The sequence below is a fragment of the Motacilla alba genome, chromosome Z (genome assembly GCF_015832195.1).
Source record: "Motacilla alba alba isolate MOTALB_02 chromosome Z, Motacilla_alba_V1.0_pri, whole genome shotgun sequence".
Classification (NCBI taxonomy): Eukaryota; Metazoa; Chordata; class Aves; order Passeriformes; family Motacillidae; genus Motacilla; species Motacilla alba.
In genome coordinates this window covers 44,841,017-44,856,139 of record NC_052046.1, presented here as the reverse complement: position 1 = coordinate 44,856,139, position 15,123 = coordinate 44,841,017, and the positions used below count along the sequence as shown (strand labels likewise).

Here is a 15,123-nt window from a genome sequence, read left to right as displayed (position 1 = left end):
GTCGGTTCTGAACAGTAAAACTTCTTTAGATTTTACTCAATAACCAGTAGTGAGAGGCACTAAAAGGTCACATTATGCACTCTACAACCCACATTCAACAAAACTGAATCTTCTGATCCTGGTGGTTCACACTTATAACTAACACACTCTTTGAACTTAACATTTACAAGATTGTGACATTTATGTTGTTATAAATAGCATAATCATAACTGCATAAAATATGTAAGGCTTCGTGCTTCCTATTGCTAATTTCACTCCCAAAACTCTAGATTGTTTAGAAATTTACTTTTATTTACAAACAGAAGAGACAAATTTCAGCTACAGCCGCTGTCTTAAGAGCAAACTGCCCTTGGCAATGCACTGCAGAGTGTGCTTTGATTGTTTTGTTGTTTGGTTTTTTTTTTTTATCCTCTCTCTACCATCTGCATACAAAATCTTTTAATAGGATTTTTAAAAACCTCTAGAATAGCTCTGGCAAGGATTTCGCTTGTCTGACTAGTCACAGTTACCATAAGTAATCCATTTTACTAAGAGGACTGCAATTTATATGTCAAAAAGAATCTTGAAATGCCATACATAGAATATTTCAGAAAGTTACACAGATAAATTAATTCTCTGCCTAGTTCTTACTCTGCTAAAAAAAAACAAACAACAAAAACAAACTTCAAAAAAAGGCATTAACAAAACAAAATTTTTAACAAACAAACAAAAAAACACCAAAAATACCCACTGAAAAAAAATTTAAAAAACCCAACCAACCAAACAAAAAAAAACACCGAAAAAACCCAGGAAGGTATTCTAAACAAAAAGTATCCTAGGAGGAAACTCAACAGGTACCAGGTACTTACTAACTTAAATTTTAACTGTGTAGCATGGTAAAAAGGTAAGAAATTATATATTTTTAAAACAACACCTCTCTTCTGTAGTCTGTCCAATCTTTCTTGTCCTCACATCTCACTAAAACTCAAGCTAGCTCCATTATCTGTCTACTATTTTCCTCACAGTTGTTTCCTTGTATCCTGGATTCCCAATGAATCCTGTTCCATAGCTTCACTGTCCTTTATCCTTGTCTTTGATGTTGGTGTCTATGTCTCCCCAGTGATTGCTCCCTGTCTACTCTACACCCTTAGGCATTTACTCAGACTGATTTTCATGCTTTGGCAACATAAATTGTTAATCTATGGTCAAGGTAAGGTCTAACAAATGTTGTTTGTTCTGCAATCTGTGAACTATGCTTTGTATCCATTGTGACTGAAATGCCATAACACTTTAGTAGACATGCTTTGCCTGTAATTCCTAAATCAGCACTTATACCAATTTTAGCTTTGCTTCCAGATAGATTAGGACCCTGTAATATTTGCTTATGCAAGAAAGCTAGAGGAAAAAAAATTTGAAATTCTTTGATTCATTTCAAGTTTTCCCTTAAAACAGAGCTTTCATAATTTACACTATGCTCTCTAAGGATATTCTTGCCATTAACAAAGCATGTACTGTCACAAAAGCAGAGAATCTGGAGCACTATCAGTCAGAAGTGGAAGGCTGGCAAATCAGTCTTTCTCTCCAAGACAAACTTCCAGGCTGGGAACATTTCCTGCTCATAACAGCTTTTCTGTGCTGATGTTATGAGTTATTTACTCAAGAACACAAATAAGTGTATTGAGAAGTTTACGTCTGTCCATTTTGCACAAGACTTAGCAAACTCAAAACTAAATCAAAATCCTCAGGTGCTGCAATTTTACAATCATGTTTTAGTACTACACACCTAGAAAAATGGATGTCTACAATTAAGACTTCTCTTGCAGAAGAGGAAGTGGGAAGAATGTCAGGACATTAACTACTGTTTTTTCCTGGCTGAATTCAGAGCTACACATTCTCAAGACTAAAAGTACTTGCATGCAATTACAAAATAAAAAGAGATTATTTTCTTGGTATTCATTGCATCCAATCACTCTAAAACAAAAATAGAAATCCCTCTTCCAGATTTCTTTCTTGCTGCCACTTATAAAATATTACCTTTCCAGCACCTAAGAGTAGGTCTCCTCTGCATACCACAACACACTTCTGTACAGGAATTGCCAGAAGCAGCATAGCCAAAACCACTTGCACTGTTAACCGTAACAGCAGTACTGGCTGCTGCCATACAAGCAGTCATGTGCCATAACCAGAGATAAACCCATATAAGAGCATAAAAAAATGAAAAAACACAGCGTTTTAACAGGAGACTGCAGATGCAGGGAACTACAGAGAATTTATTTTGAACACAACATGTCTCATCCAATGTAAAATTTGGGAGTGATGAGACTAAAGCAAGAAGCTTATTAGAGAACATCTGCAGTACTAACATATAGAGATAATCAAGCTGCGGGTAAGTCACAAAAATGTGAATAAGATAAGGATAAAGATGGAATCTGCTATCAACTGATGATGTTGCAACATCCTGATGGTACAGGAGGCAGAAACAAAAAGTCTTATGGTGGTCAAATGACACATTTCAAGAAGAAAATTCAGGTGCTAGTGAGGCAGGTAGACTGAATTAAGGACAACCCAGTGAATAGCTGGCATGAGTTAGGACCACTGGATGAAGAGGAGTTTAAGGTCAGAGCCTGGAGGTCAGACTCTAGGCTCGAATTTAGCTAGTGTGTATAAGTTAAAAGCTGGGGAGTATAGGGCTATTCCAACTTGTATATAAACACAAAGGTTGTAAGAATTAAGTTACAACTTCATTCAGATAGTTAAGTATACTGATGTTAAGATAATTTGTTACAAAACCCTATCCCAGGAACCGTACTAGTCTAACTACATCTCCTTCAAATTCTCTGTTGTTTCATCACCTTGATGTAACATCCTGACTCAAAATACATACACTGTAATGCAATGCAGAAGAGTAAATAGACATAATTGCACTTTGTTTATTTAAATTGGAATTCAGAAATTATTGTGTAGCTAACTATCTTCATAGAAGACAAACAGCCACAGTGTGCATACAGCACTAATAAATGGCCTTTAGAGGCAAAAAAGGATTCTCAACCCAACTGGCATCTTCTGTGGAAACTGCCAAAGTCCTGCAACATGCACCTTTCCTAGAAGGCAGACCATTTCTGATAAAGCACCAGCGATTCAACTGATCATATAAATAGCATTCAGTTTATTCCGGTAGCATTATGAGTATAGAATACATAAATTTTACACCTATGATGCAAGTTCAACCCTTCAAACTTGGAGGGTCCATTTGCAATACTGGTGCATACCACCAAATTACATATAAGGGCATGGCTCCTTGGGAAACGGGCAAGCAGATTAAAAAGGCGATGACCAAGAAGTCAAGTTCAGAAGCAGTCCTTCAAGCCAAGTTTAACCCTGCACTTTTAAATGCTATTGACATACAAAAGAAAAAGAGAATTCTTGAAACATTTATCAGTGTTTTGTAGCGGCCATTTAAGGAGATGGTATTTTACCCATTTTATATCTTCACAAGCTAAAGAACAGTACTAATCACATGTTGACCTTTACTGTGAAGCATTCTGCCTACAAATACGATGATCCATAATTCACTAGTTTACCAAACTGTTCCCAGTGCAAGAGGTCTAACAGATATGGCATTTTTCTGTCCAAGACACGGTAGACTTTTCTACACTATGCAGCTGTTTAAAAGAAGAACTAGCAGTAGCTGCATATTATCCTCATGAAACTTCTTCCACCTCTGAACAGACTTCAATCCTAGAGCCTAAAGAGAAAGAGACCACGAGTCCTGACCCAAGCATACACTCAAATCCACAAAAAGTACACTTCCAAGAACAAAAATAAAACTCAAGTAAACTAGTTCTCTTTATAAAACTTTATTGTGGCGAATCTACTGCTGAAGTGTGGAGAACAAAGTCTTCAAGAATGAAGCCTATTTTCAGTTCATGACATTACCAACCATGTTACATTTCTATAGAAAACCCTTAGCTTACTCCACCAGGAAGTCCAAGAACACAGCTGACTTTGTTAAAAATGTTCACCATTCCCTATAGACTTCCCGTGGATGACTTATAAGGTGTTCAGACAAAGCACTGAACAGCAGCTTACAGCATTCTATCATGAGTTCAGACAATCTCTCAGGTTCACAATAAAACTTGCTTATTGTACAGCATATTATTGGTACACCTCCATTACTACTAGAACAGGAACACACACCAGCAACTGCAAACTTTAATTCTAATAAACTATACCAGCTCCCTGGAAGAATAAACTACATTGTATCAATTAGAATACTTCCACAAACATACTAAAATAATTATTAGTGTAGACTTGGCCAGGATCTACCTCTGGGGAAGAGGACTATTGCTCCAACTTCAAAGAGCTTGCTAATGGTTGCATTCTCATGACGGACAGAAGGTTGAGTTGCCAGAGACTTAGAAAATCAAAGCAATGTCTCCTACTTAAAGGGACAAAAGGGCTTGTCACTGTAATACAACTGCAGCATGTCCCAGTCATCTCTAGAAAGAAGCCAAAACATCTTGGGGTAATTCCAAAAGGGACTCCATAACAGGACATGCAACTCACAGCGAAGTCCAGCGTTCCATTTTTGTGGAATTTCTGCTTCAATCTCATTACAAAACAGTGTATTTTTCAATTTAATGCAAAGCAGACACTAGTCACACACTTTGGACCTAGAGCCATAATTTATTTTATTGTATTTTTATGGTATTTTATTGTATTTTACATACAGGCACCCACATCCTTATTTTCCTAACAACTTCACAATTCGCCATCTGTTCTCCAATGCCCTGTCCACTGAAAAGATGCACCTGCCTGTTATAAGTATGAAACTCAAAAATAATACTAGGAGAAGTTTTCTGATGGTGTAATACTGCTTTATCCACCAAAAAGTAATGAATTTATCCTTTGCTTCTAATCAGGTATTAAGAATACCATGAACTCAGTATGTCCACATCTTCTATTTTGCTAATGGCACCAATAGTATTTATAAGTTTTTTACATAAGGTAAACAAAATTGAGATCACATAAGGTATCACTTACAGTATTACTAATGGTATAATATAAGAATGTTTACCCTGAAAACTCATACATGGGGACTTCACTCTTGAATGTAGCATATGCTGTGTTGTAGATCATCTCCCATTCATCTTTAGTCAACTCATACTAAACACTGCTTCAAAATTCCTTGATTACATACCTCCACCTCAATCAACAACTTAAATATTTATCTTGAAACATAACACAGCTGATTAAATAAAGCTGACATGATCAGCACACCTGCTGCAGTTTTGAAGTATAGAGATCAGGCCATCTGCAGAAAAAAAGCCCTGTTTTTAAGCCTCAAAAGTATTTAGCTGTCATTTCTTTTCCTCATTATACATTAAGTATTTATTCCTAAAAAGAAATAAATAAGGATATTTTACAAATATCACAGTAATATTTTACAGGGGCTAAAAATATCCATTTCAATGCCATTTTGGTACTTCCATAGTTCTTAATAAGTAATAAAAAATCAGTCATGCAAACAAAACCGAAACAGTAACAATAATAAAAACCTAAAGCAACAAAACCAAAACAAACCACAAAACCACCCCAGAATACCTACAAACCGCCCCCCAAAACCAAAAAATCAAAACATTTCTTCACTTCTGAATACATTTTGCACATACGAAGTTACTGCACTACGTTTGAATTGTCTACTTGCTTATCAACCTGTTTCACATAATTTCAATTTTTTTTACTTCTACAGACTGCAAATCCCATATTACAAAATATTTTCTAACTTAGTAAAACATGCAATTAAAAACATACTTTACTTTCAAATGTTAGCTTTATCGCAGGACATTGAGGTGCACCCAAAAAAACCCACCAGGAATCCCAGGGCAGAACTCTCCAATTACTGGTCTCCACATGAGATGTGGAGGACATTCCACGCAAAACGTTGCCCCTGTTCTTTGCACTGTCTTCATGTAAATCACAGCTCATTAGGAGCTCATGACCCGCAAACCACTGCTGTGAGAACTAACAGTGTTGCCCCTTACAGGGACATTCATAGCAGTTTGATACACATTCCTTCAAAATACATCCTATATTCAAATGTGTTTGCCAAATGAAAATCAAAGCTGCTTAAATACAAACTCCTCACAGGTTCAAAATTCTAGCATAACAAGAAAGAAAAACACTCAGGATTATATAATAAGAGGGCAGTGCTTGAGGACACTGAAAGTCTATTAGATTAACAGGAACTAATACTAAGGAAGCTCTATCTGATTTATGTAAGAAAAAGTGGGAGGAGAATGGAAAAGGAAATAATATGTCAAGCCCTTAGCTTATTGCATAAGCATACTTCTTTATAACTAGGCAATAATTTTGCAGTTTTTCACTGCAAACTATGGGGAGTCTAACAAAGCATTTGCAGGACATGGTTACCGTGACCTTGAACAAAGTACTTAAATGGGTTTCCTGTTTTGTTTCTGTAGATCTGCGTACAACATTCAGAGGTCTCTTCCTCAGTCAAATAATGTGTCTGGAGAGCAGCAAGAGAAATTTCAATTTAAAACAAAACCAAACCAAAACAGGCCAGTGCTCATTTCTGCTGTAGACAGCTACTTTAACTACATTAATTAAGAGCAGGCACAATATATAATCAGATACAAGTCACCACGTTCTGCTCATCATGCTCTCCACCATAGTCTAGCAATACTACTGATAAAAATACCAGCTGCGAGAAACTAGCATGTAAAAATGCAGTATGGCATCAGCTTTCCAATACACCAGCACTCATCTTCTATTCTTAGAATGTATTGCATACTGGGTGTCAAAATATTAAAGCAGAGAAAACTAAATTTTTGGACTGTAAAGTTCAACTTCAAAATGAAGCTGAAACTTCTCTCTTCCTAAATATACATACAGATGCTCTTGAGGCTGTTGTCATACAATTTACACTTCTATTCCACATTTGAATATTGCTTACCTAGAAGATTTAAAAGAACAGAACAAAAAAAAAAAAAAAACAAAAAAAAAAAAAAAACCAAACCAAAACAAAACAACAAAACTAACAAACAAAAAACACAGAAAAAAAAGAAAAATAAAACGGACCTAGCAAAAGCAGGCCACTGACTACAACGACATTTATTTACTGCAGAAGTCTGGGAAACATCAAAGTAGTAGAATGACCTAAAAGAACCTTATACGAACCTTAACCACCAACACAAACTCTTTCTCTAAAAATTATAACCAAACTTTCAGTACAGTTTCATAAAACAAAGGTAAAAATAGTAATCGGTTTAGTCAACAGGTAGAAGTAGCCTGACAATACTGCATAACCATTTTTTAGAAGGTAAGCATAAAATTTACACAATTTTCTAAAGGCTGCTTCAGAGGGGGAAAGATACAAAATATCAAAGAAACAGTTTCCGCTAACTTGGTCTGCAAGTTCTACTTTTCACAAAAGAAAGCACTGAGCTAAGTTCATAGGAACAAAAATTATAGTCAGCCCAATACGGAAAAGGCATGCAGTTACTGCCAAAGCTTGCCTTCAGAGTAAGTAGCATAAGGACCGTTGACAATTTCACTACTTAACAAACACTCTCATTTCTTCATAATGACAAATAAAAGCCATCAGTTGGGTGATACTTAACCTACCCTCACAACTATTAACCTAAAATTCTGATGGCTGACAGCAGTCTCAATGCCAAATAGATTACAACAACAAGTTTTGGATTTAGCATTCACTATTAACAATGCAAGATAATCAGACTTCTCCAAAACCATTCTCACTTAATCAAAAAAGAATTTTGCAAAAATTTTGTAATTTTTGCTATGTCCCACACTTGTTCCCAGTACAAACTATCACTTTCTGAAGCTCTTAAAATGTCGATGTTTGAATTATCTGACAAAGTAAAGGAAATAACTCACTACCTACAAATTTTAAGAAGTGATACAACTGAAGGGTAGTCTGAACCTCAGATCAGCTAGTCCTCAGTAAGAAAACTCAATGAATTTTATAGAGTACTCACAAGTATCTATATAGTTGAGATATTTCTTTGTTAGGATCAAAAGGAATTATTTGCACAGGTTGTGAGGTCGCTTGTGACATCATTTATAAAAGGATATCTCATGCCTCAGAGGAAAGTTAGAGATCTTACAGACCAGAAATACAGAAGCAATTCCATGAGGTGCCTTATCATTAGCATGTTCTTGGATCCTGCTTGTACACTTCATCTACCATACCTGCTTACCAGAGGCTAGAACAGAAGCCTCATCTACTGTCAATATATTAAAAGTGAAATCAAGCTTTCTATCTCCTGAAAGGAGAATTCATAATTCATTCTTTTTCCTTTCATCAACACCTTTATTTGTCTGGTCTTCTTCCACAATAGTACACATGCCTAGAATGAAACAGGCATGTGTTGATGCCCCTTAAACTCATGTGACTGTGAGAACCTCTGACAACTGAAGATATACGGCTGATGTACAATTAGTAATCTGTATTGCCCATAATGGTCAGAAGAGATATTCCATCAGAACTACTCAATTTTGCAAAAAATTAGGAACTCCAGATTTATTAAATGTTGTTTTGATAGCAGATGCTCAAGGGTAAGTTAAGGGATGCTCTGTCTTCATCTCCTCTTATAAGGGGAAGTTCTTACAATCTTTCAAAAACCAAGTTCACCACTAAAACCACCAAGAATAACACGTGCTTTGTTTTTCCCAGTCATGCCTCCAGTTTCCAGCAATATTTCAAGCTTCTCTCACACATACAGTAGATGAAGTCACTAACATAAAAAGCTGTAAGTTTACTTTAAACACACACAGTATTTTCTACTTAAAACACAAACACTAAGACTTCAATAAATTGCCTTGTTTCCTATAACATGTTGCCAAAGCAAACACCTTATAACTACTATCAGCTACTACCATTGCAGAACAGCAGGAAGGGAGAAGAGATTTTGTGTTAAAACTGTTCCATGAGAAGGCACTTTAAGGTCTAGCTCTCCCCACACCTCATTCCCTTTCACTATCTATGAATTTCTGTCCCCTCAGATATAAAATGCAAACTTTACAGAACTGTGCTATAAATTAGATCAGTGGAGCAATTTGAGTTATATTGTAAAATAAGTTTTCTTGCTTAAAAAGAAACAAACAAAAAACTTGTATGGATTAATTCAAACAGATTTACAGCACAGCCGAATGGTTGTGGCAACATAGGAGTGATGAACTCCAACAGTTACTTCCTTAAAATCCAGTTTTAAAATGGATTGATGCCGGGACATAGAAGAAAATACCATTGGAAAAGGAGAAGAATGAAATGCCAGGGAAGAGAATACCAGCACTCAACTCCATTTTTCTTCCTCAGTAAAACTAAAGATTTGAAAGAAATGCAATTATTTTAACAACTCAGAACTTATGCACTATTTGCTAAAAAGATCCCTACATTTAGGTAGAGAAGATCATTTCCAAAACAGCATAAACAGACAACCCCCCCCCACAAATTCAAACTAGAGTTACCTCCATCAAAATCAAGGAGAAACTTAAGCTTTGTTGCACAGCAGACCCATGACAAAAGAGAGGCATCCAGACTGAAGAACCCTTCTTGTGAAAACACCCATCTCGTGATAAAGATATGGCCAAGAGAGGACAGTGGGCTGAAACAACATGAAGGTACTGACAAGTAACAGCAATACCAGACAGGAGATAGAAATCCCACCTCAGTATTTGTGCCTTCCTGTACAGGTTTTCCTCTCATACAGGATAGCAGACTTTGGCTAAACAACAATTCAAAGAAATCTTAGGAAGATCTGCTCAGGATAACTAAAAATAGATAAACAAGACTGCTTTAAGACAACTGCTGAGATGTAGCCAGCATTGCACTAGCTTTTCTCTACAAGCTCAAGGTTCAAGATGGTGATAGTAAAGAGACAGCAAGCACAAATAAATGACAGCTTAGTGATCCTAAATAAGTACAGGATTGCACAAGCCCCTAAAGAAAAAAGATGACAACACCCTGGTAACACCAAGGAGAAACAACAGGTAACACCGAAAAGGAACAAGAAGTAAACGAGTTTCTAGTTGGGAAGATAAAGAAATAGCGGAGATCATAGAAGATGCTATACCAGGGGAAGTGAAAGAACTTTGTGCAACCACAGAATACCAAAATGAAAATAAGAAAGAAACTGGAAAAGAAGTACTCCAGTTCTAATCGCCTCAGCAGGCAAAACAGCAGTGGAGCAACAGAAAGAATTAGCTCAACTGGAAGAAAGTCTGGTATGGTTGCATAAGTTTAATTTAACATGACTCTAAACAGATAAAGCTAATAAATTTGGAAAATAAGAAGTTAAGAAAAGGGGGGGGAAAGGCTGGAAGTATAACCACAGACAGAAGTAGTGGCAAATAAACAATAATCAGAGAGTAGAAGGCTGTGCTATCCCTGTACGGACCACTCAATTAGGAGTTGGAGTCAATGATACTTGTGGGTTCCTTCCAACTCAGAAAATTCTGTGGCACTGCAGACATCCCAGGGAGAATAAAATATCGTGTGGTAGAGGATTACATATATTATTGAAAGCAACAGAGACCAAGGAGGGTAAGAAAGACGTGGAATCCTTGCATCTTGGGCACAAGACGCCTGTAGAGATATTAACTGAAGTAAATTTCTGCATAACACAGAATCTCGGCTGGAATTAATTTAATATAAAGAAGAAAGAATGTGTGATGACAAACATAAATTTCTCTGTTCAGGAATTTGGAAAAGAAGGGAAACCGACCAGAGTGCTGTTATTTTTAACGATGGAGAATAGCAACTCAGAATAAAATTAGGAAGGGAATAAGATGGCAGCAGAATGTAAAAACCTGAAATTTGAAATTAAAATAGAAAAACTGAATTAATGTAGCTTTGGGTAGTTAAAAAGGCAGAAAAAGCAGAAAACAAATATGAGAATACATCTCTGTAAGAAGCAATCAATAGTGCTGAATAAAGGTAAACGTGTCAATTCTAATCAGATTTTCTCTGGAAACCTTTAGATCCTGCTGGGGAAGAGGCATAGAAAAAGGCCTAAGATAGAGGCCTTTAGACAGCCTGCAAAGCAGAGGAACTGGGAAACATATCTAGGGGGAAAAATGGATAATTGAGTATGAAATAAAAGCTATGAATAAAACTGCAAAGAAATCTATCCAGTTCAACAATCAGTCACAGGTAGATGCATTATCAGAAATGAGAGAAGGTGGTACTCATGAGAAAGGGACTCGAAGATGCAGTAATCAGATAAGATGGTTGGCAGAATCAAAACAGAAGCAATCATTTCTGTCAGAAACAGAAACAAGGATTAGCAGATGAAGATCAAATAGGCTAGAGTGCTGAAAAATAAACTTAATGAGAAATCTACTTCAAAAACAAAGTCATAAGGAATGAGGGCGTTCACGATAAGAGGAGAGATTATGTCAAAGACCAATATGAAACTAAAAAGGGAGAAGCAAAAAGTAGGTGAGGAAATATGAAGGAATGTCTGATGGACCCCTGCCCAGGAACAATGTAAGAGGAGAAAATGCAAAGACCATGGTAGATGAGGAATGCAACATTTTTTTTCATGATAAAAGGGATGATAGGACAGACATTAGGACCTAATGTGCTGCTGTATGGTATACAGCAAGGTTTCTGTAATCCATATACCAGACAAAACTGCTGATAAAATATTCAGCAACTAGCCTTTGATTAGGATTTCCTGAGGAGACACCTTTGCTTACGGTTAGGAAATTAAATAAACTGCCATTCTTTATACTTTATCAGTCATATGTATACGGGGTACAAAGGTCAACTGTTGTACTGTATCTTGCCATACATAAGGAAGGCAAATGAAAAGTTTAGTAGAATACTATGAACATCATACAACCTAGCAGCAGAACACAAATTTCACTAAAACCCAAAATCAGTCAGCTGAAACCCATGAACAGGCTAGATATGCAAACCAATTCATCCTCTAACATCACCCACAAATAAGCCTGCATTTTCCTTCAGGAAAAGAACTGTGAACTGCAATTCAAATTCATACAGAAGAGCTAGAAAGGGCCTAGAAAACACACACGAAAAAAGCCATTTAGATAGGAATCATGGAAAACAAGGTTGAAAAGACTGGAAAACATTACTTCAAAACATCAACTTTACTCTCAGTGTTCCAAGTCTGTATCAGTTTTCCTTATGCCACTCCTGACAGATGTTTATCTAACATGTTTTGGTGTTTTTTTAGCAAACCTCAAACAATACAGACTTCACAGTAACCTCTGGCAGTCTACTGCAGTGACTGAACAATTTCAAATTCTGCCCCTAACATTTAGCATATATCTCACTCTCTTAATTCAAACCCTTTGTTCATGCACCATAAAGCTGATTGCCTTCCTCTTTGCAGCATATTTGCTATACAGAAAGGATGTTTCCTATTGCAACTGGACAGCTCTCTGCAGTGTTCTGCATCGGAAGGACAGAGCTCTTATATAAAAATAAAAGTCTGCCTGAACGGATGAGCTACAAAAACTCATCTCTGTGATGAGTCATCTGGGACAGCAGAAACGGACTTTCCCACATAAGCAGTCTGCTGGAAGCTGGATTCAGCCACTGCAAGTGATACAGCCAAAGGAAACTAACATTTACAGGCGAGCAAAGCACAGCCAAGGCATCAGTCGTGATCGTTTGTACTACAGCCTTCAGAAAAGAGCCACATAAAAAAAACAGCATAGCTTTGGCCGTGTTGTTCAAAGGCAAAGTTAAAATGGGAAGCAGAGCCGCAAACTGGAGCACTGGGTGGAGCTCCCGATTGTGCCTTGCCTGGCAGCACCACTCTGGGGGAAAAAAAGGAGTCAGTACGGGCAAAACAGAGCGAAGGGGGAGGGGGAAGAAAGAAAAACCGACCTCGGAAACAAGAGATGTGCACGGGACCAATCACACGCAGGGAAATGAATGTAGGGAGGCACCTGAACCCTTGGCCATAGAATGAGGAAGGAGGCTGGGATTAGGACTATCTCCCTTTCCAGAGGCAGTGGACTTGAGGGATGCCCTGGGCCTCATGACTTTTCTCCCACGGAATAGCTCCTCTCTGTCGGGTGGGGTAGTAGGGACCTCAAAGAACATGCTGCAGGGAAGGGCAGGGCATGCAGAGCTATCTAGGGAGATGTACGGAGGTAGGGGGGAGCTGGGGTGGTGCAGGACACTACGAGGACAGGCAGGTGAGAACCGTGAGGTCTACAGCCGCAGCCATGGCAGGGAAGCGGAGCAGGGTATGCCACAGATTGCAAAGCCAAAGAAGGGCTGGGGAAGAAGGGGCAAGGTGAAAATGATACACAAGAGAAGCAGCACACAGAACAGTACACAGAGGGTGGAAGTGCGTAGCACGGTAAGGAGCAAGGCTATGGTGGGGGGTGAACACGGGGGTGCACAGCCATGAGTAAGAAAAGCACAGCTACAGAGGGAGCAAAAAGGTGCACAGTTCATGTGCATGAAGGCTTTGGGCGAGTGGATGTAAGGGTGTAGTACCCAGCCAGGAAACAGCAGGGCTACTGGAGGGGAAAGCAAGGTGGTCGCAGTCACGGGAGGGCAGAGCTGCCGGTGGAGCAACGTGAAGTGAGGAGGGAAAGCAATGGGTTCCCAGCCGTGACAGAGTGTGGTCACAGACTGGGACGCAGGAGAGTGCGCAGCCACGGGAGAACGGCGCTACAGGTGTAGTGAGGGGGATGCACTGCCATAGGAAAGCGGGGCTCCGTGGTGGGAGTCAGCACCGGGGTGCTCAGCATGAGGTAAGCTGTGCCTAGAGGGGTACAAGGGGACGCACGGCCGCCAGAGTGCGCGGCTGTGGAGGGGACAAGCTGCTGCGCAGCCACAGGACAGCGACGTGGGCAGACCGGGGCCGGGGGGGGGCACAGTCGCCGGGCGGGCAGCGGGGCCGGGGCCAGGTGTGGCAGGGCCCTGCAGCGGAGCGCGGCGGGGTCGGAAAAGGAAGGGGGACACGGGCCACTCACCTGCGCGGCAGAGCTGCAGCAGCCCATGGCGTCCGCGGGTCTCTGCCCCGTGGGTGCCCGCTAGGCATCCACTCTCCGCGACTCCCCCGCCCCGGGCGGCGGCGCGGCGCGGCGCGGGACGTACGGAGCGTGGCACGAAGAAAGCGGCGAGGACCGCGGGGCCCGGTCAGACGAGCGCGGCCGCACCACAAGCGCCGCCGCGGCGCCCCCTCATCCTCCTCCCCCCACCAGACGCTCGGGGGAGGGCGGGGCCTGGAGGGGGCGGGGCCTGAAGGGGGCGTGGCAGTGTACTGCGGCGCGGGGGCACCTGCCCGGCCGGCGGCCCCGCCCCCGCCCCGCCCCCGCGCCGCGGCCGCTTCCGGTGTGCCAATGGCGGCGGGGTGCCGCTCCTCCGGAGCTCGCCCGGCTCGGGGCTCCTCCTTCCCTCACCGCTCGCCCCGCGGCAAGGTGCGCGCCGCCGTGGGGGCAGCTGCGTGTGGAAACCAGGCTATGCTCAGCGGGGCTGCCTAAGAGTCTGAGAGCCCGCCCGCTGAGAGGAAGAGAAGACCTGATCTTATGGCCTGGTAGTACATACGCATTTGCAGGCAAGAATTTGTAGTAGAATCAAGCACCATTTCTACGCTTCTTTTATTGATTCCAGGGATAGTGACTCAACCACTTTCCTGGGCAGCCTGTTCCAATGCCTCATCAGCATTATGGTGGACGAATGTTTTGTAGTGTCTGATATAAATCTCCCTGGGCACAGCCTGAGGCCGGCTCTTCCTACCTGAGAGAAGAGGTCGACCCCCACCGGAGTGCCATCTCCTGTCAGGGAGTTGTAGTGAGTGATAACTTCACCCTTGAGCCTCATTTTCCCCAAGCTAAACACTCTCAGCTTCCTCAGCCACTCCTCATAAGACTTGTGCTCCAGAGCCTTCACCTGCTCCATTGCCCTTCTCTGGACACCCTCCAGCACCTCAGTGTCCTTCTTCTGCAAGGCCTGGGTCTGGCTGTGGAACTTGAGGTGTAGCCTCACCAGTGCCAAGTACAAGGATCCATGGTCCTGCTGGCCACACTATTGCTGACACAAGCCAGGATGCCACTGGCCTTCATGTCCACTTGGGCATGCTGCTATATCATGTTCAGGTTCTGTTCATG

The 15,123-nt window shown here is 40.7% G+C and overlaps 1 protein-coding gene across 4 annotated transcripts in view; it reads right to left on the bottom strand.

Annotated features, from left to right (window-relative positions):
- SLC44A1 (solute carrier family 44 member 1) overlaps window positions 1-14,256 on the bottom strand; it is a 108,816-nt gene extending 94,560 nt beyond the window's left edge. For 2 of the 4 annotated variants that reach the window (XR_005255478.1, XM_038125478.1), the window contains exons 1-2: window positions 13,987-14,254; window positions 9,493-9,629 (exon numbers count right to left, since the gene is read on the bottom strand). Coding sequence is in view for 3 of the 4 variants with exons in the window: in XM_038125478.1 (XP_037981406.1) it covers window positions 9,493-9,558 (66 nt within the window). In the remaining variant the exon portion in view is untranslated. Of the gene's footprint in view, window positions 1-9,492; window positions 9,630-13,986 lie in introns of all 4 variants that reach the window. The other 2 variants (XM_038125476.1, XM_038125477.1) reach the window with 2 other exon arrangements.
- Between the last annotated feature and the right edge of the window lie 867 nt (window positions 14,257-15,123).